Here is a 19133-nt window from a genome sequence, read left to right as displayed (position 1 = left end):
CATGCGCCACTGGAGCGTTCCGAGCATGCGTCAAGCTAAAGCGAGTACACTAGAACCTAAAGGAGGTTTCGTGTGTTCCCGCTAAAATGAGATGAAACGTAGAACTCTCACACGCGCTGGATAATCTCAAGACGAAATAAGTGCATATACGTGGATGAATTATAGAGTGCATGGCCTGAAGGTAAAGTGTGCGAACCTCTGGGCGGAATAAGCCATGTTTCTACTTCCGCTATACCACGTAACCACAACTTTATTTTGAAAGCCGTTCCCGGAAATGACGAGTATCTATTGTGGCTAGCTTCACTCCGGTTCCGCGTGTTGATGCTGAACAGAGGACGAGAGAGAAAACAAGCTTTCCATAACGTAAAGAACCAAAGCCAGGAAAAACCGGAGGAAAATGGACATGAAGAAGAGGGTCTCCTTAGAGTTGAGGCACCGGTCGCCCTCGGAGGTGAGTCTCTCGGGTTGTGTGCTTCTTTATTGGAATTGATCTGCTGTAGACCGGCAGGAGGAGGGGTGGCGAGCACATGGCAGCGTGTCTGCAGCTTGAGGGGGAAAAAGTGATTAAAAAACAGCATATCTTAAAAAAGCAAGTTTAGATCTAAGCTAACACAAAGTCTGCGAAATTCTTGAATTAGCTGCTTCCCTTCAACTAAGTAGCTGTTATCGCCGCTCGCAAACAGCGCAGTCACGCAGTTGTTTACCACGTTGTTTTCATTTTATGCCCACGCATTTCTCGTTTTATTCATATTACTGATGCTCTTGAAAGTTATTAAAATTTAAATGAAAATCCCCACGCATGAAAATTAACTTAAAACCGCCTGCTTATCGGGAAATAAAAATATAATCGACGTCTTTCGGGCCTGGCTAATTCTAGAATTTCATTTATTTCGAAGTCGATAGATGGCATTTTAATTCTAAAACCCCCCATTGCGTATTAACATTTTATTTACTTGTTAATATTTTGTTAAAAATATTTTTCTGCAACTCACCGAGTCACTTTTTAAAAATAACTGTTTACGAAAACGCGTTTCCAGAGATTAGTCGGATCCAGCGAGCATAAACGCGCTAAGGGCGCGTAGCCAGCGGCGTGCTAGCGCTACTTTTATAAAGTGGCTGAGTCGTTGTGGCCCGAATTTACGACACTCGTTTACTCATATCATTTCTCATAGAACCACCGTAATGAGAGACATTTTCCGCCGCAGTACCTTATCATTTTGGGTCGATAAGTGAGGGCTCCGCAGAGCGGAGGGGCTGGTAATAACACGCAGCTAGCAACAGAGCTAACTAGCAGCGTCACGTGTTGCTACGAGTTTACAAACAGAGCCTCGGTCGGGCCCCGTTCCAACATGAAACCGCACAGGCGTCCTCTGTAGGATCCTAGTTTGTTTTTCTTTTGAAAACAACTGAAAATGACGAGATTTACAACAAATAAACTGATATACACCTAAAGTGTTTTGGTGGTTTTTGAAAATAACATATTGTATGTAATGCTGTTGTATTTCAAACATTACAAAAGGTTTAAATACTGAGGGCAATGTATGTACAGGTAATCTCTGAGCTCAATGCTCAGGTATTAGGCAGTGTCTCTCTCTCTTACTTTTTTCTCTCCTTTTGGCTGTCCCCAATCTCCCTACTGTGGCCATTTCAGAAGTTTTTGAACCAATAAAAATCATGGAAAGCTACTCTTGGAGTTGGTGTAATGTTTAATTGGGCTAATGTGGTTGGAGTGATAGGTTCAAGAGTGAAAGGGAATGTTTACTAGATTGTCGTGAGAACTGCTGCAATGTATGGTTTAAAGATGGTGGCACGGTCAAAAAGACAGTAGGCAGAGCTGAAGATGTTAAGGTTTCTGTTTTGAGTGAGCAGGTTAGGACAAAATTAGAAATGAGAACACAAGAGGGACAGTTCGGTTTGGAAGACAAAGTTGGAAAGCCAGTTGGAGGCTGAGATGGTTTGGTCATGTGAGGAGGAGCAATGGTGGATATACTGGACAAAGGGTGATAAACATGGAGCTGGCAGGCAGGAGGAAAGGAGGAAGACCACAGAGGAGGATGCAAAGTATAGGGTGATCAGTTATCAAGTTATTCCAGATTTCCAGCTGAAGCAAAATTCAGGTATGAGGTGGACACTTTAAGGTTTTGCTGTGGCGCCCACTAAAGGCAGCACTCAGAGAAAGGAAAAAAAATGTTGAAGTTTTGTCCACATTATTCAAATGAGTGAAAATTATTAACTGATTATGCTTTTTGTACATTTTAAATCTGGCTGAAAATAAATGTCACTACTACGACCGGAATACTAGCACATTAATTAATTAAGCCATTGCATATTTTTAATACAGACCACTATTTAATACTAAAAAGCTGCCGTATGTTATTGCCCTCTGGTGGTGACTAAAAATACTGCATCTTATAGACCGGAACTTCATCCATCTTTTATGGTGTCTGTGGGTATGCAGTGTTTTTCTAACTCTGTTTTAGGTACATATAGACTGAAAAACTGATTGAATGAATCATCAGTTTGAGGTGAAGGGACGTCTTTTTTTTTTTTTGTTTTTTTTTTTGCTTGTTTTCCACATGACCCCAAGTACTGCAAGCCAGTAAATGGGTAACTTGTGTCAGCTTAACATTCTGCAAAAGTCCTCCTGTTTATACGTAGGGGATGATTGGGTTTTATTACAAGGGAGGCGCTGTGATCATACAATGAAACACTGACATGTTTCAACGAAAACGCCGTGGAAACTCCCGTGTTCTCGCGCTGCTTCTGTGGGTAACCACGCTTTCTATTTGAAGTCACCTTACCCGTTAGGCAGTGCTCAGTACAAGGAAAATGAATTAGTCACATTGACCTCGCTATTTAATCAAACCATCAAGTGAGTCATTTGAGGTTACAGATTTGTTTCATGTCACCAGCTGACAACGAGATTACAGCGGCAGCTCGACTGATTTTTGCAGATTCTTCATCCACATGTAAACGCAGAAGTGGAGTTTCTGAAGAACTTAAACTTGGGAGAGTTTCGGTGATCTAAAAAGTTGTTTACATGTGAACGAAGGATCAAAACACACAGGGGAAAAAAACAAAACATAAACTAGGGCTGGGCAATATGGCCTAAAATCCATATCAAGATATAATTTAAAGCAGCGGTCTCCAACCCCCGGGCCTCGGACCGGTCCGTGAGTCGTTTGGTACCGGGCCGCAAGAGTTGAGGCTCGGTGTGAAATGTATGGTTTTCAGGGTTTTTATCGGTTTTCAGCGTTATTTTGTTATCGTTTTTATCGTTAACTCTGTATTCCTGGGTCTTTTCACGTGTGTTATGAATAAATTTTCTTTTTTTTCGGTAACGGTGCTAGTTTTATTTTGTTGTATTTATCCGCGACACCTTAAAGGCCGGTCCGTGAAAATATTGTCGGGCATAAACCGCTCTGGTTGGAGACAGCTGATTTAAAGCATGTGCGGTAACGATATATATCGCAATACGTTCTTTTCTTCTGTATAACGTATTTTACACACTATAAGGCACGCTTAAAATCCTTTCATTTTCTCAAAAATCAACAGTGTGGATTGTGTATGAATTCTGGTTGTGCTCACTGACCTCGAACTGATTTTATGTGGTACATGGCACTCAGAAATCTGTCAAAAATGTTTTAGTACGACTTTGGTAAGCTACGAAGCTGCACCGCTTGATGGATTGTTGGAGCATTACGGCTGCTGTAGTCAGGAGCCTCGCGGAGTAATCTGGGTCCTAAACTCCATCTGGTTCAGGTCCCAAAATCAAACGATCACTGCAGCATCACTGAGAGTTGAAAAACTGTCTAAATTCTTTCATCTGTAATAAAATGATCAGCGTTCTGCTCTATCAGGTGTAACAATTAAGTTTAACATCCAGGCATCCAGAAGTTAGCTCGCTAGTTTTCCACCTAAACACGATATAGCATGTTCTGACTGAGAGATTTCTAAACAAATTTAAAAAGTACAGCTCTGCTATCACTTCCAACATAAATGAAGACAGAAAACTAAACAGCAGTCACTTTTGTAGGGTTACTGAAGTTGGGCTAGCTGGTATATAATGATGTGCTACGTGATCACTAGCAAAACAGCCACGTTAGTTTAAGATTAGCACAGTAAAGCTGAAGGATGAACGCCAACTTCTTTTCCACTCGATAAAAGTTAACATGAGGGTTTCTAGTGGTTGGGGACAAATGCAGTCGCATGGCAGGATGCTGTAAACAGACCAAACTTCAGTCAGGAGAACAACTGAGATTATTCATCAACAATACGAGGTTAGTCATTAATATACTGCAACAACATGAGAATAGAGCAGCTGTGATGGAATGCAGCATTAATGAATAGATGGTAGGGAAGTGGAGGAAGCACAGTTTTTGCCCATATTCCAAAAGTGCTTCGTCTCTTTGATTTTACTGTCGCCCGCCATAATTTGCAGATGATGTTGTTTGCAGCCACTGCCATGCTTTCGACCAAAACAGGCGCAGCTTGATGACACCATCAACATGCACGGTAGAGCGGAATAGTCAAAATCTCTAACACTGGCCAAATTTATATAGTTTCTACCGTATACCGTTTATACCGCCCACCCCTAACATAAACCCTATGAATACCTGCGTATGTGTGGAAGCACAACTGCAGATTATTATAAGGAAGTTTTTATTTTTGCATAAACAAAGTAAGCAGAGAGGAAAAGCTCAACTAGATTAAACATACAAGAGCACACAGTGTATTCAAAAAAACGTTGATGTTTTATTATTTTTTTATTACAACATGCTGTTACTGTATCAACCATCACGCAAAAATCGAAAATGATATGTTGAAATCTGGAGGCTAAACATGAAACATTCAGGGTTAAAAGTGGCGAAGAGTCACAGAGTCAAACTGTAACCAGTTTAATGTGTCACTCTTCTCACATGCTGCTTAAAATAGAAATAGTGTTTACAGTTATCCACTCTTTCACCCGGTTGGCGACTTTGAGCCATGCTGGATTAACGGCGCGCTGTCCCTTCTCTCCCCTCAGGTCCAGGAGCTGGTCCTGGATAACTGTCGCTCGAGCGAAGGAAAGATCGAGGGAATCACAGAAGAGTTCTCGAATCTGGAACTGCTCAGCCTCATCAACGTCGGCCTGACCAGCGTCGCAGACATCCCAAAGCTGGCCAAACTCAAAAAGGTGAGAGGGCCTGCAGAGCGTCAGGAAACCAGATGTTCATGTAAATGTTTGAAGAAGGTGCAGATGTTCAGCTTTGCAGAGCTTTCAGTTCCTTTTCCAGCATGTTTTCTCTTTGTAGTTTCTGAAAGGTGATTCAAATTTGATTGTTTGGTTTGTTATTGGTGAATTTCTCAGTTACGTAGCCTGTGGACAGCTGCCTCTGGTATACTTTGCTTGCTTTTTGGTGCAGCAGAGGGTTGAGAAGCTTTGTGTTTGGCTTCAACTGTCACACAGTTTGATGGCTTTTTGTGTCTTTCTTTTTGTCCTGTCAGCGCTCTAAAAGTAAAAGACACTAATGATGTAATAATATAAAGCTGCGATATCACCAGGTTTTTAAAAATATATATATATATATTTCTGTTTGATTTTTTTGATTCACAGCTTTTCTTTGTGTCTCTGCAGTTGGAGCTCAGTGACAACAGGATATCAGGTGGTCTGGAGGTCCTGGCAGAGCGGCTGGTGAACCTAACGCACCTTAACCTCAGTGGGAACAAGTTCAAAGACATCAGCACCCTGGAGCCGCTGGTGGGTGGAGTCTACATCGTTATTTAAAAAAGAAGTGACAGATCACTGCTGTGTGCTTTTGTATGTGAATAGGTTGTAACCATCAGTAAATCATATAACAGCATGAAACACAAACACATTTATATATGTATATATAAACAAACAGTTTCTATAGTAACAGCCAACATGGACGACAGTCAGCAGCTCTGTTATCCTTATACTGACATGTAGGTATACAATATATGTGCTGGTCTCAGGTGTCCATAATGCAGTTTCAGCTTGTAGTGACATAATAGTGCACGAGCTGTGGGTCGTCAGTATTATGTCCAAAGCAAACTTGCACACAGTGTGCTGTAGCCAAACGAGGGCAGCACTTTGTACTTCTTCATTAGTTCTTTGAAAATGTTTTCAGAAAACTGATCGGATGTCCGTCTTTGTCCCTCCAGAAAAAGCTGCCCCAGCTGAAGAGTCTCGACCTGTTTAACTGCGAGGTGACAAACCTGGCCGACTACAGGGAGTCCATCTTCAAGCTGCTCCCCCAGCTCACCTACCTGGACGGCTACGACATCGACGACTGCGAGGCCTCCGACTCCGAGGGCGAGGGAGACGGCGTCGACGATGAGGACGAAGAAGGTGAAGGTTTGATTTCTAGAAAACTGAGAGAAAATTAAAGCGACAGTAATATTAAGATAGTTTTTTTTTATTTTGCAGAGGGCGAGTCAGAGGACTTTGAGGAAGAGGAGGATGAAGAAGACGTAGTGGCTGAGGAGGACGACGAAGACGACGACAGCGGTGATGAGGTGAGTTTGGAGTTAAATCAGTAACATTTACATAGAAATGCTGAAGAACGATGGAGGGGAAATGAGATGCGAAGTGTCTTCTGTTTATCTGTGACGTATTTGCTCGTCTGTCCTCCACATGCTGTCTAAAACCACTTTCATCACAGCATCACAGTCAAATGCCCTCTGTCCTGTGAATTTGGTGCATTAAGACTACAATAAGATGGAGTCAGTCTGCAATTTAATGAGGTTAAGTTGGCGTCGTTTACATGTTACAGTTCGTGATGAATCTCTGAAAAGTCCAGGCAGAACCTCAGAAATGTAACCAGAATGCAACCAGTTAAGTGCCATACTGCACAGAGACGTGTTGCAGACAGGTTGCATTCAGGGACACAAGAGTTGCTCAGTATTTGCAGCATGTTGGGAATCTGTCTGCATATATAAATAATTAATTCTAAACTCCTCGACAAAGTGACTGCAGGCACGCTGGGATTGGTTGGAGGCAGGTTGGCTCCCACCAGGAGACCCGTGCAGTTAAACACCCATATGGATAATTTATAATACAACAGCTCTGTTTGTTTATAGGTACACACATGTGCTTTCATGTAGTCCTCCAAAACCCGACAGGCGTCTGTAGGTTAAACACAGATTGCTTGGAAAGGAACAGGGAAGCTTGTGGTGCCCTTGATGAGTCAGGAGAGGGTCTCCTTAATTCTTGTTCACGAAAATTAAAAATCGTCATGTTTGATAACAAGAAAGGAAACTGGCTACACTTAAAAACAATACGGCGAGAAAACACGTACACAAAGTCTGACGAAAAGCTGTATGCCAAGCACAGTTTGCTATAACAACCCCACACCACTATAGGTGGTTCCAGTAAAAGCAACGAAAGGCAGGATTTGTTTGGTTCTTAGCAAAGTAAAACCATTCAGGCGTCACTAGTAAAACATCATCATGCTTTTTCTCATGTTCATGAGTAGAGGCTGGTCAGTGTTCTGTGCGTGGCTGAGTCGGTCAAAAATACACAGCTTTTGCAGCACAGTTTAAATGTTCACAGTTTACGTTCAGTAAACAGTAGTAAAACTTTGATTGTAGCTTGTGGTACATTAGTCTGCTCTGACTTTCCGAGCGGGGTAATCCCGAATTGAGGGAGCGTTCCACAACACATTTCCAACTGGGAACTCGGACTTTCCGACTGATTCGGAAGAGGCACTGTGAGTTTGCATCAGCAGTCTTTGTCCCTGCAGGATGGAGAGGTGAACGGAGATGTGGACAGCGAGGAAGAAGACGATGATGAAGATGAGGAGGAGGATGGTGAGTAAACCTGTATTTTTCCTCACTATTACTTCTCTTTGTTTTGAGGAACACTCGAACACTCATTTATATCTGATGGTGTCTGTTGAGTTGGTTCAGTCAGGTGTAGCCAAGTAGTAACTAATCAGCCAAATAAAAGACTCCCATTGTTCTTCCTGCAGATGAGGACTCGTCTCCAGCCAAAGGAGAAAAGAGGAAGAGGGACCCCGAGGACGAGGATGATGATGACGATGATGAATGAGGGCCTGCAGAGACCCCTCCCTGACCCCCGCAAACCCTGCTGACCTCTTATCCACTCAGTCTAAATGTCTCATCCCTGCTGCCAATTCTTCCCCCTCTGCCTCCTCCCACTTTCACTCTGGGCCACGTCCCATTTCTGACTCTGGTCTCCTCGCTTGTCGCCTGCCAAATTGACATCCGTTATTGTCTAAAACGCCTCATTAATTATTTTTTTATTTTTTTTTTTAAATACTTTCATTTCCACAAGTTGAGCCAAATTTTTTTTCCCATTGTCATCAACAACTTACAGCCTCCATTTAGTCCTCTGTTTTTGCCGCAGTGTTATTCTTTTGGTTTAATGGCAGCACGTTTATTTTTTGTGAACTCAGGAAAGAAGAAAACACTTTAACAGAAAAGTATCTGTTTTCTCGTCCCACCATCAACTGTATAAAAGAGTTTGTTTAGCTATTAAAATAAGAAGCTGCAGAGAGATTCTCACATTTTTAGAAGCTGGAACCAGAGGATGTTTCGCCTTCTTTGGAAACCTGCAAATCTTCCATCAGAATATACAGCTAGACAGTTTTTTATTTGTTTGTTTCATCACAGTTTACATTTAAAATGGGGGGGGGAAACAACCTAAACTTGTGCTAACAGGAAAGAAACCATCTGAACTCTAAATTCCAACTCTTGTTTGTGGGCAGTAAATGCATCACCAGTCTGGAAAAGCTCAAAAAAACAAAACGTTGCAGACTTTACGTCAGTTTTCCTCTTCCTCCTGAGAATAAATGTCTCTCCTTAACTTTTTTTTCCATTGTATGTGGGCGTGGTTTCTTTTATTTTTTTACAAGACAATAAAAACATGAGGAGTTAATAAATGAATTAATGAAATCTGAACCCAACTCCATTTCCTTATTCTTCCCCTGATGTCATCGGTCTGTGATGTAGCTCGTCGCTCTGATGACATCATTGTGTTAAAGCCAATCTTAAAAAAACAAAAGCTACCCACCCTCCTCCCTCTTCCTGTTGCCAAGGCCAAACCTGCTCAGGGCAAACCGTGTTGTCTTTTTTTGCCAACAGAGCTTTTTAAAAGAAATATTTTTTCAGAGGAATTTGTTTTTGTTTAATTTTTGTATGGTTGTCTGGGGAAACGCTCTGCCTCTTTCCTCCCCCCTCTCCCTCTTTCTGCCTCCTTTAGTTTCTGTCTCCTCAGTAGAGAGCTCCAGATGTTCCTTCAAGCTTACACTGACTAGTCGAGGTTGTTTTCTTTTTGATTTGGTTTTTTTGTGTTTTACTTTCTGTAAGTTAAATGAAAGCAAACAAAAAATACATACAAAAAGGACTTTGTAAATAAAATCTTAACATTTTGCTCCTGGCTCTCTTGTGTCCTCGTCTCCCCCCGTCTCGTTTAGTCTTTTAAAGCCAGCGCTGCTCACAGTCAGTAGCGGTTTTTGACATGGGTGACATGGGCAGTTGCCCAGGGCGGCATCACGGGCATCGGCAAAAAAAGTTGCTCGTTCTCATGCTGCCCCGACATCATGAGCGCATATTGGGAATGGCATAGACACCGCTCTATTTTCTATCGGCCACTTACTGGAAGGGCGCCCTCTGTATGCGAGGTGCACCTGCTGCTTGGGGCACAGGGAGGAGAGGGCGGGGCAGCGGGTTATTCACTGGCTGGTTGGAGCAGCATCTAATAACCAACCCGCACTAATATATACAGATCACTCAATTATACATATCAAGGATTAACAGAGGTTAGGTGCTTGTTGGGAATCTCAGTCTCACTGAACGTGCTCCTGTGACTAGCCAGCATGTCATGGAGTGGGTGGGAGGTATTATCCATAATTGTCCTTATCTTGGACAACATCTGCCTCTCAGACACCACCCTAACGGAGTCCAGCTCCATCCCCACAACATTACTGGCCTTGTGGGTCAGTTTAGTCTGTTGGCATCTGTGACCCTCAACCTGCTGCCAGCATGCAACAGTATAGAGGATAGCACTGACCTGATACAACAAGATAACATTAATTAGTACGGATAGTGAAAACTTCTGTTTATGTTTGTTAGCCACTTGGCTATGATAGTAAACAGTAGACACTGATGTAGCTGACTGAATTTTTTGGCCAATTTTTTAGCACAATTGCAGTTGTGCGGACATATACACAGTGGACCAAATGGTTCTGTGACAAGAACCCCACAGGCTGAAATGCAGAGCAAAACCATAACAGAGCCGCCCCATGTTCTTCTATAGATCAGATTCATGACTCCATCAGATCTGTTTTCACTGATTGTTCAGTCCAGTTCTGATTTTTGTCCCTCAGCCTTTTCTCATCTTTGACGTTCTGTGTCAGGTCTGTGCTGGATTTTAAAACATTTATTTCCGCAAGCTGATGTGACGTCACAGATCAATCAACTTTAAATATGAAACACGATTAAGTCAGAAAACTGCAGTTCCTCTAATGGCCACTGGAGTGAGTCACTCATCACAAACTTTAAAGCAGAAACAAGAACATTTACAGCCTGGTGCGAAACACATTTTTGGTCTTCATAGCTAAATTTCCGGCACACGGGAGCTGTGTGTGTGCTGATCTGGAACATAATATTACATAATGTAATTACCTGACTAATGATATGGCTCTATGTGTGTTGCAGACCACCCAAAACAAATAGTGCTTCAGTTTTGTTGAGGGAAACACTCATATTTTATTGGTCTTACATTCATTTTAATGAGTATTCAATGAAACCACAGGACTGAGGCTTCAAAGAGTCCAGAAACCCTGGGTGACTACATCAAACATTTTCATGCAGTCCAGTTCCAAACTTCATTCAACATTTTTTGCACACTCACACTGTGTTTTTCATGAGTTTTGCGATTTATGCATTTTAGCTCTTTTGGCCTACCAAAACAGCAAGGTCATGTATCTTACCCTTGAAATTAGTTTGCAAACTGCTAACAAGAAGATCTGTGTCCTTCTGCCCCTTCCATTGTTTCCAACCTGCTTGCACCAGTAAAAGTCACTAGAGCAGGTGGTGTGTGTCTGCTGCCTGACATCACTGCACCTTGCATGTGGTCATAATTACACTTAGCTCCATAAGTATTTGGACAGCTTTAATTCAAGAGTTTTAAGAAATTAGCATTTTTGCATCCCATCATCCCAGACGCAGGGTTTCTTATATTCGATGGTGACCATTGTGTTTCAGGTAGTTTGTGAAGTATGAAGGAAAATAGTCTCTGCTCCCAAATAAACCATTTTCAGGAATTTTAGGAAAACAAGAGTTGTGGCTTCAACTACAAAGTCCAGTCTGTGGAGGATAACTCCGCTGTCTGTGGGTCACGCTGTCTCTGTAAGCCCCTCCTACACAGCAGGGTCTGAATCAGAAGGTCGCTCTCATGTTCTTTCTGGTGTTTTTGATATCCTGCTCCAGCTGAGCAATTTTCATCTGCAGAACGTAAAAACACAAAAATATAAAAAAGTATCTGACAAGAAATTCTGATAACGTACTGTTTGTGAACTCACGTCTTTCTGATGGAGCTCCTCCTTCATGCCTCTGATCTCATCCTGCTGCTTGTAAAATGCCTGGAGTAGCTGAAACAGAAAAAACTAGGACTGAGTTTGTGTGCAAGAGAAGGAGACACTCTTCTGAAGTGTTTTATTATTTATCCAACCTCACACTCGGTCATTGGTGGCGGTCTCTCAGCAGGCTCGCAGCAGTGCGGGGTGCAGCAGTATGTCCACAGTGGGACCTGGGTCTCGTCTGGCTGCCACCCCGACAGATCGCTCAGATCTTTGGGATATTTGGCATCCTGATAGGACAGCTGCTCCTCCAGAAAAACCTCAACAGAGAACAGCAACAAAAGTATCAGAGAACTACTCTCCAAAAAAGGCTCAGGTCTCAGGTCAGTTTCGAAGGATGTGACGGTTACTGTAGCAAAACATATTTCCTAGTTTGTCTAAAGGAAACAGAAGTTTCTAAAAAGAGTACGGTGGCATGAAAAAGCATTTCCCCTCTTTCCCAGTTTCCTGTTTTTTGTAGGTTTGTCACATTTAAATGTTTCAGATCATCAAACAAATTTAAATATTAGGCAAACATAACACAAGTAAACACAAAATGCCGTTTCTATATGAAGGTGTTTATTATTAAAGGGAAAAAATCCAAACCTACATGGCCCTGTGTGAAAAGGTGATTGCCCCCTAAACCTAATAACCTGTTGGGCCATACTTAGCAGCAACAACACCAATCAAGTATTTACAATAACTGGTGATCTTTACAGATATTTTTACAGCCTTTTACTGTTACAAATTTAAGTGTGAAAAAACATACTAAAAAACAGGAAACAAGATAGGGACCAAGCACTTTTTCACACAACTGTGTACCACTTTAAAATCAAGAAAAGGCACCCCAGATTGGTATATTTTACCCTGCAATGTCAGGTAAAATAACCAGATCACACTTTACCTCCTCTATAAAGTCTTGGCCTATCTCTGTCACTGCAGCCGGGCTGCTCTGAAACCTGAGGGAGCTAAGCTGCCTCACCAGCCCCTTCTCAGCTGGGGTTTCTGGGTAAGGGTTGGGTACTCGAGGGTCTGGCTTCAGGGACATCAGCACTGGGCCTGGTGAGGAAATGTAAGAGATCAGTGATAAACTGAATGATCTATAGAGAGTAAATATCTTTAGTGTACCTGATGGCCCAGCTAGGTTACAGACCTCTGTTGACCCCCAACAGCCACTCCTGAGCGGTCATGGCTGCCTGGTTTCCAGCTGTCATTGGGTACAGATCCTCTTGAAAAATTCCTGACTGGAAGGAACAAGAAAAAAACTGGACCAATACTTCTTGTACTCTGATTATACTCAAGATAAGTACATCATCCCAACCTCTTTGCGTGGTATGATCATGGACAGTGGTTCCACCAGGTCTTTGATGGCAATCAGGCGATAAAACCGGAAAATCTCACAGGCGGTCACATCTAGGCCACGCTTTGGCATCACCCCTGGAGTGAGTCAGACGTCAAAACACATTTTAGTCCTGTGTCATAAAGTATTGTGGATATTCTAAAAGTGACACTAAACTCTTTGCCTTTTTCTATTATTACAACATGAAAGTCTAGACTTTAAAAAACGACAACATCAATATTTAAAGGTTGGTGAGAGGGTGGTGGAGCAAGGCATGGGTTTTTCAGGCAGAAGACTGGTCCTGTATAGAATGCCTTAACAGTCTTGCAACCAGACATAAGACAGTTTCAGAAATGTAGGATGACCAACAGGCATGAAAAGACGACGATTGACCAACATTTGTTGAGTTGTTGGGGCAGAAGCTTGGTTCTTGGTGTCTTCCATCTGTTAACATGACCGCAGGATGTAGCATTGAAACAGTGAAGGAAATTATCCATCAAAGTCGACATTTAAGTCAAGTTTGTTAGATCAGCATCAAAGTGCCTGTGAATGAACTTAGACAAGCTTTCTTAAAATTGTGTCGGTACCTTGAAATGAGTATAGGTATAGATGATGAGTTGGATACAAAGTTTTAGGTTTGTTAAAAACTGCAACCAAATCACTGTTACATTCACTTCAAGAGGATCACAATGCTCTATGATTTTTTTCATATCCAATCAAAGAACCAATATCCTTGAATATCTGATAGTTATAATAACAACATGGAACCAATTTAATGTTTGTGAGAGAGTAAAAGAGACAAGCATGTTTGATCTGCTTTGATGATTTACCCAAGTTTGACTCAAACAGCATTTTGGGTAAAAATCCAAAGGGTCATGTCACCATGTGATTAGATGTCTGGTCAGAAGAAGTCATGGAAACTCAAAACTCTCTTATTTACCTACATTTTGATACCAGGCTCACCTGATTCCCAATTGTCATAGTATGAAGCCAGAATTTGCATGACTTCATGATAAGTTGGAAAAGGAGGAATATCTATCGATTCGCTGATTTTCTTCCACTTATCTGAGTGGGGTCGCTGGCCCCATCTTGTTCTGGTTCTACCTGATGAGCAGGTCTTACTCCGGGGTCTCCACCCAGTTGGGCATGCCCAGAGTTCAACATGGAGGAGCAGCTGTTCTACTCTTTATGTTTGAGCTCCTCACCTTAGCTCTTAGGGAGAGTCGACCTACTCTTTTATTTTGTGACATTTTATGACTTTCCTCTGTAGGACGGCATTTTATGACTTTCCTCTTTTGGTCATTACCCAGATTTCATGACTGTAGGTGAGAGCTGGAACAAAGCTGGACTGGCAGCTGTATAAATTATGTCATTTACTAGCTAACACACTTGTGTGTGTGTGTTGGTCTCACCAAGTCCTTTTTGTGGCAGCAGGGACCTGTACTCAGTCAGGTAGCTGATGTAAGGTTTTTCAGCACTTAGCTCATAGTACCGGATGTTTCCATCACCCTACAAGCATAAATACAACATATACAGTGGTGCTAAACCTCCTTGATGATGGTTACTCAAATTTAACGGCACATTTTGCCACAAGCAGTTTATGTTTTTTGACCTTTCCAGCCAGATACAACATGTGTGTGTCTGGGTCATAAAACGGGAAGAGTACTCCAGCTGACCCATCCAGATCTTCTTCATATAAGGGTTCAGATAAGTCATCCTGCATGAAAACACATATGGGAATGAATGTAGAGCAAATTGTAAAGGGAAAAAAAAATCAAGTTAAAATATGCAAAAGTTGCTCAATTGAGATATACAGTTATATAATTAATTCTCCAGTGAGATTCTCTTAAATCATTTCACAAGAAAGCAGTTTTTATTATCAGCTGTTTAATTTTATATGTTTATTATATATTTATTTGTTTTTGTCTATGTGCCTCATTTTCAGCAATCTCTTTTTTAATCATGTCTTACGACCCAAGTATTCTTACTCCTAGAAAATGCTGGTAATTGGATTCAGGTTTAAGAACAAGCACAGCTTAGATTAAGTTTCAGATTACAGTTGAAAGGAAAAAAACTATCTTACAGGGTCCCACAGGACGATCTGCCGGTGGTTCCAAGATGAGCTGCCAGTGGACAGAAGCAACTTCAACCCCCCGATGTATAAAACTTTGTTGGCCTTGTGTGAGTTACTGCTTGATACCTGCAGAAGTATCAGTTACCTTCCTGGCAATTTTCTGTCAGGACTCGCATTCAGATACAATAATCATACCTGTAAAATCTTTCCTGTCCGAGGGTCCAGGACTCGAACGTGTCTGTCTTTGGATGTGACTGCCAGCCTGCTGCCATCACTGTTGAAGCTGACTGAAAGCAGCAGTGCCTCAGATGGGTAGCGGTGGTGGATGGGCATCAGCACCACCCGAACTGGATACCTGATAACTGCACCAGCCTGGGATACATCCCAGAGAAGGACCTGGAGCAGTAAGTGAGACAAATTCACGTCTGTTTTGAAGCCTAAATGCACTGGAATTACTGATTGTAGAGTGTAGCTCTTTAACATTTGGTTCTCTTGTGTTGATACTTTCTTTACTGGTTCAATCCTGTAAGGTGTCTATTATAGAAAACGTCTTATGCCAACCATTGGCTTTTTCTCTAAGATTTCTGTGCATTATGTTCATAAGATATATTGAAGGAAGTTGAATACAACACAAAAGCAAAGACGGTTTCTTTTAACAAAAATACGGTACTCATTTAAGCCAGAATGTTATATGATTGGCACTGACCTTGTAGTCATAGGCAGCACTTAGCAGAAGGTTCTCAGCAGTTGGATGCCACTCAATTAGCCCCACTCTTCTGGAGTGGCCAATCAGGGTTTTCCTGGCCTTGGTGAGGTTCTGTTGGACTCCACAGACTGGGATATCCCAGATCTTCACCTGAATACATGCACAGGACCAAAGTGTATGTGCTGTAGACTAAACGCTATATAATTCCCAATAATTTAACCCCATCCTTATCCTAAACCTAATTCCAAAGTTAATCCTAGTTAGTCGTTAACTAACTGCCATACAGTGCAGTCCTCTGAGCATGAGGCGATGCAGTAATCATCGAATGGATTCCACTTGACGTCCAGGACTCTGCCGCTGTGGCCACAAACCCTCGGATGCTGAGGGTCTACTCTGCCTGTCTGAGAGAGAGAACATGAAACTATTTTAAAACTTTAGGTTTCCCCATTTTTTTTATCCTTTATTATGTTAATTCAGAGGAAATTAAATTAAAAAGGCCTATGTACATGATGGATGGGCAGGACTAAAAAGGACCCGCCTCCCGCGCACTCAGTCACCACAGCGATGAAGCAGGGATTGGCTGAGCAGTAGTGGTTGTCGTGGACACTACGTGTGATTGGCACCCCGTCGTAGCTGTGCTCCTTGGTGGCAGACTTTCCAAAAATGTGACGAAACTTTGAGCAGCGAAAGGATGATCGCCATGACATCTGGTGGACAAGAGTACAGTAGTATCAAGCTTAGAGGAGTTTAAGTTTTGGTGCAGATTTATATCAAGAAATCAGAAAATGGGGGGAAATCTAATGGGGTATGTTAGATTAATGTTAATCATTGAAGGATTAATCCTTGACTAGATTAAAGTTAGGGGAAGTTAGGATAATGTTTAAGGTTAGGATAAATACAGGCTAATTTTGGGTCAAGCGAAAACTTAAGATGAACCTAAGCGAAGGCTTAGTTGGTTTAGATATAGGCTGAGTGTCACGGTCCCCGTGTCTCTCTGGTTGGCTCACGCTGGCTACAGGTTTTGTTGTTGTTCTTTTTTGTTTTTGTTTTCTTTGTCTCTCCTCCTCCTCTCTGCCTGGGTGGAGCTCGTTACGGGCTCTCGTTCTTGGCCCACGCACCTGTGTGATTGTCTCCACCTGCTGTTGCTCTGGCTGATTTCCCCAGCTGCTATTTAAGGCAGTGGCACAGAGCAGCTCACCACTGGAATGTTGAACCTCCTGAGTTTGTGCTCTCGGCATTATCAAAAGAATCCCTTGTATGTATTTTGTTGTGGAACTAACGTTGAATTCTGTTGAAGAACGTTCAACTAACGTTGAAGAGGAAGCGTGTGTGTGGATTCCAACTTAAGTTGGTGTTAAATCCAGAGAAATCCAAGTTCATGTTATTCTCAAATGGCAAAGAGTTGTTAGCTACGTCTCCTAAGATTAAAACAATTCAAGGAACTGAAATTGAAATGGTCACATCTTACAAGTATCTAGGGATCATTATAGCTCAGAATTTGTCATTTAAAACTCACATTCAAAGGCTTGTGTCGAAGTTAAAACTAGGTTACTTTTTTAGAAATCAATCCTGTTTCTCCCTCCAAGTGAGAAAACATTTGATTCATGCAACTTTTTTACCTTTATTGGATTATGGTGACCTGCTTTTTATGAATGCACCTGCCCACTACCTAAAGAGATTGGATACTGTGTACCATTGTGCTTTACGTTTTATTACTGGCTGTGGAAATCGTGTACATCATTGTTCTTTGCATATTCGCAGACTCTCCCATTGGTTGATCTTTATCTATAAATCTCTCCTTGGGCTGGTTCCATCTTATTTATGTGTAAAAACCACAACCAATACAGCCTTCGTTCTCACAATATCATACAACTGATTGTCCCAAAACTCAGAGCAGAATTGGGGAAAAATGCTTTTAAATACGCTGCCCCTGCTTCCTGGAATAATCTGCAGAAGGAACTGAAATTATCAGAATTGGTTTGGAAGAGTTTAAGTCTGTCTTAAAGGAACGAGAGAATAACTCTTTTACTCAGTGTGATTGTTTTTAATGTCACTCTTAATTTGATCTGTTATTGTATATTTTACACATGTTGGTATGGGATATTGTATTTGTTTTAAATGTTATATACTTATGTGGTATGTGTATTTTGACTTTTGTTGCCATGATGCCAGGTCTCTCTTGGAAATGAGATTTTTAATCTCAATGAGATGTTTTACCTGGATAAATAAAGGACTAATAAATAAGATAAGCTAATTGAGTGTAAGATAATAACCTCACAATATGAAGCCATTCAGGTAAAAAACATTTAGCAACCTATTGTTAATTTTCAGACAGTTGTAATGTCTTCTGAATCAATGGAGAAACGACTGCATGTGTTTGTTTTGGAAAGAGCTTCAGAACCTCAGCAGCTGCATTATTGGCTCTAATCAATAATGCAATTTGCTGTTATTAATGGCTTTCATAATCTTATCAATAATAAATCAGTTTCTTCAATAAATGATCCTAATCATTTACTCACACACACACACACACACACACACACACACACACACACACACACACACACACACACACACACACACACACACACACACACACACACACAGTGATATATCCATCCTCCAAGACAGCTTATTTGTCTCTATTAAATATTTATTGGCTACACACACACTTCTTGTTGTTACAAACTCCCCTAACCTGACCTTTGACCTTTACTGTGGCTGAGACAGATCACCTTACTGTCGAGTGAGGAGAAGGAAAGAAATAGTAAAGGAAAAAGAAGATGATAATCAAAGGGGAATTTTTTTAATAAAATTTACAATAAATGAAATCAAAGCACAGTTTAAGTGTTTTGTTTTTTTTATTTCAATTCGACTAAGTGTACCTGTAATAAACATTGTACATTATCAGTGGCAGATTTAAAGTATTTAAATCTTCTTGTACTTATTTGAACTCCACTTTTTTTACGTGCCATACTTGTTGGTGCCAGATAGGCTGATCTGGGATTTTACCACACAACAATCTTCAGTGTTTACAGAGAATGGTCTGACAAAGAGAAAATATCCACTGGATGGCTGTTCGCTGAGTGAAAATACCTTGTTGATGTCAAAGGTTAGTTGAGGTTAGACTGTTTTGAGCTGATAGGAAGGCAGCAGTAACTAAAACAACCTCTTGCTACAACCAAGGTATGCAGAAGAGCATCTCTGAATGCACAACACTTTGAACCATGAGGCAGATGGGCTAAAGCGATAGAAGACCACACCAGGTGTCACTCCTGTCAGCTAGAAACAGGAATCTGATTGTCATACGATCACTGATTTTCATACATATATTTAAAAAGAATATATAACAATGATGAAATCACAGTGGTTTCTTAGTTAGAACTTTTATAGCCTTGTATAAAATTGTAAAATTATGAGAGATACAAG

General features: G+C 41.4%; 2 protein-coding genes and 1 pseudogene across 3 annotated transcripts in view; 2 read left to right on the top strand and 1 right to left on the bottom strand.

Annotated features, from left to right (window-relative positions):
* Positions 1-106: 106 nt before the first annotated feature.
* On the top strand, positions 107-9397 carry LOC308392193 (acidic leucine-rich nuclear phosphoprotein 32 family member D-like). The gene is made up of 7 exons (XM_080875117.1): positions 107-451; positions 5027-5176; positions 5618-5740; positions 6166-6352; positions 6431-6519; positions 7746-7812; positions 7974-9397. The coding sequence occupies exons 1-7, from the start codon at positions 398-400 to the stop codon at positions 8051-8053; spliced, it is 750 nt and encodes a 249-aa protein (XP_080731243.1). The 5' UTR covers positions 107-397; the 3' UTR covers positions 8054-9397.
* coro2ab (coronin 2Ab) lies at positions 8051-16669 on the bottom strand. Its single transcript, XM_080875155.1, has 13 exons — positions 16211-16669; positions 15989-16105; positions 15705-15854; positions 15194-15394; positions 15008-15124; positions 14537-14641; positions 14337-14433; positions 12907-13022; positions 12739-12829; positions 12490-12644; positions 11699-11866; positions 11550-11618; positions 8051-11472 (listed from the first exon to the last, which is right to left on the bottom strand). The coding sequence occupies exons 1-13, from the start codon at positions 16409-16411 to the stop codon at positions 11407-11409; spliced, it is 1653 nt and encodes a 550-aa protein (XP_080731281.1). The 5' UTR covers positions 16412-16669; the 3' UTR covers positions 8051-11406.
* LOC308392176 (protein-glutamine gamma-glutamyltransferase 2-like) overlaps positions 15262-19133 on the top strand; it is a 27688-nt pseudogene continuing 23816 nt past the window's right edge. Inside the window, exon 1 of the transcript XR_013974748.1 lies at positions 15262-15402. The product of XR_013974748.1 is annotated as a protein-glutamine gamma-glutamyltransferase 2-like (transcript). The remainder of the gene's footprint in view (positions 15403-19133) is intronic.

Source organism: Rhamphochromis sp. 'chilingali' (assembly GCF_963969265.1).
Source record: "Rhamphochromis sp. 'chilingali' genome assembly, chromosome: 1".
In the NCBI taxonomy this organism is placed as follows: domain Eukaryota; kingdom Metazoa; phylum Chordata; class Actinopteri; order Cichliformes; family Cichlidae; genus Rhamphochromis; species Rhamphochromis sp. 'chilingali'.
Note: the sequence above shows the minus strand (reverse complement) of the source record. Positions and strands in the feature narration are given on the sequence as shown.

What these genes read in the sequence shown, in the direction of transcription:
- LOC308392193 (XM_080875117.1), top strand. Translation starts at nt 398, where the DNA reads ATGGACATGAAGAAGAGGGTCTCCTTAGAGTTGAGGCACCGGTCGCCC. An exon ending in AGCTGGCCAAACTCAAAAAG is followed by an intron (nt 5,177 to 5,617) that starts GTGAGAGGGCCT and finishes GTGTCTCTGCAG; the next exon opens with TTGGAGCTCAGTGACAACAG. An exon ending in TGAAGATGAGGAGGAGGATG is followed by an intron (nt 7,813 to 7,973) that starts GTGAGTAAACCT and finishes TTCTTCCTGCAG; the next exon opens with ATGAGGACTCGTCTCCAGCC.
- coro2ab (XM_080875155.1), bottom strand. Translation starts at nt 16,411, where the DNA reads ATGTCATGGCGATCATCCTTTCGCTGCTCAAAGTTTCGTCACATTTTT. An exon ending in TGATCATACCACGCAAAGAG is followed by an intron (nt 12,830 to 12,906) that starts GTTGGGATGATG and finishes TGTTCCTTCCAG; the next exon opens with TCAGGAATTTTTCAAGAGGA. An exon ending in GCCAAGACTTTATAGAGGAG is followed by an intron (nt 11,867 to 12,489) that starts GTAAAGTGTGAT and finishes TTCTCTGTTGAG; the next exon opens with GTTTTTCTGGAGGAGCAGCT.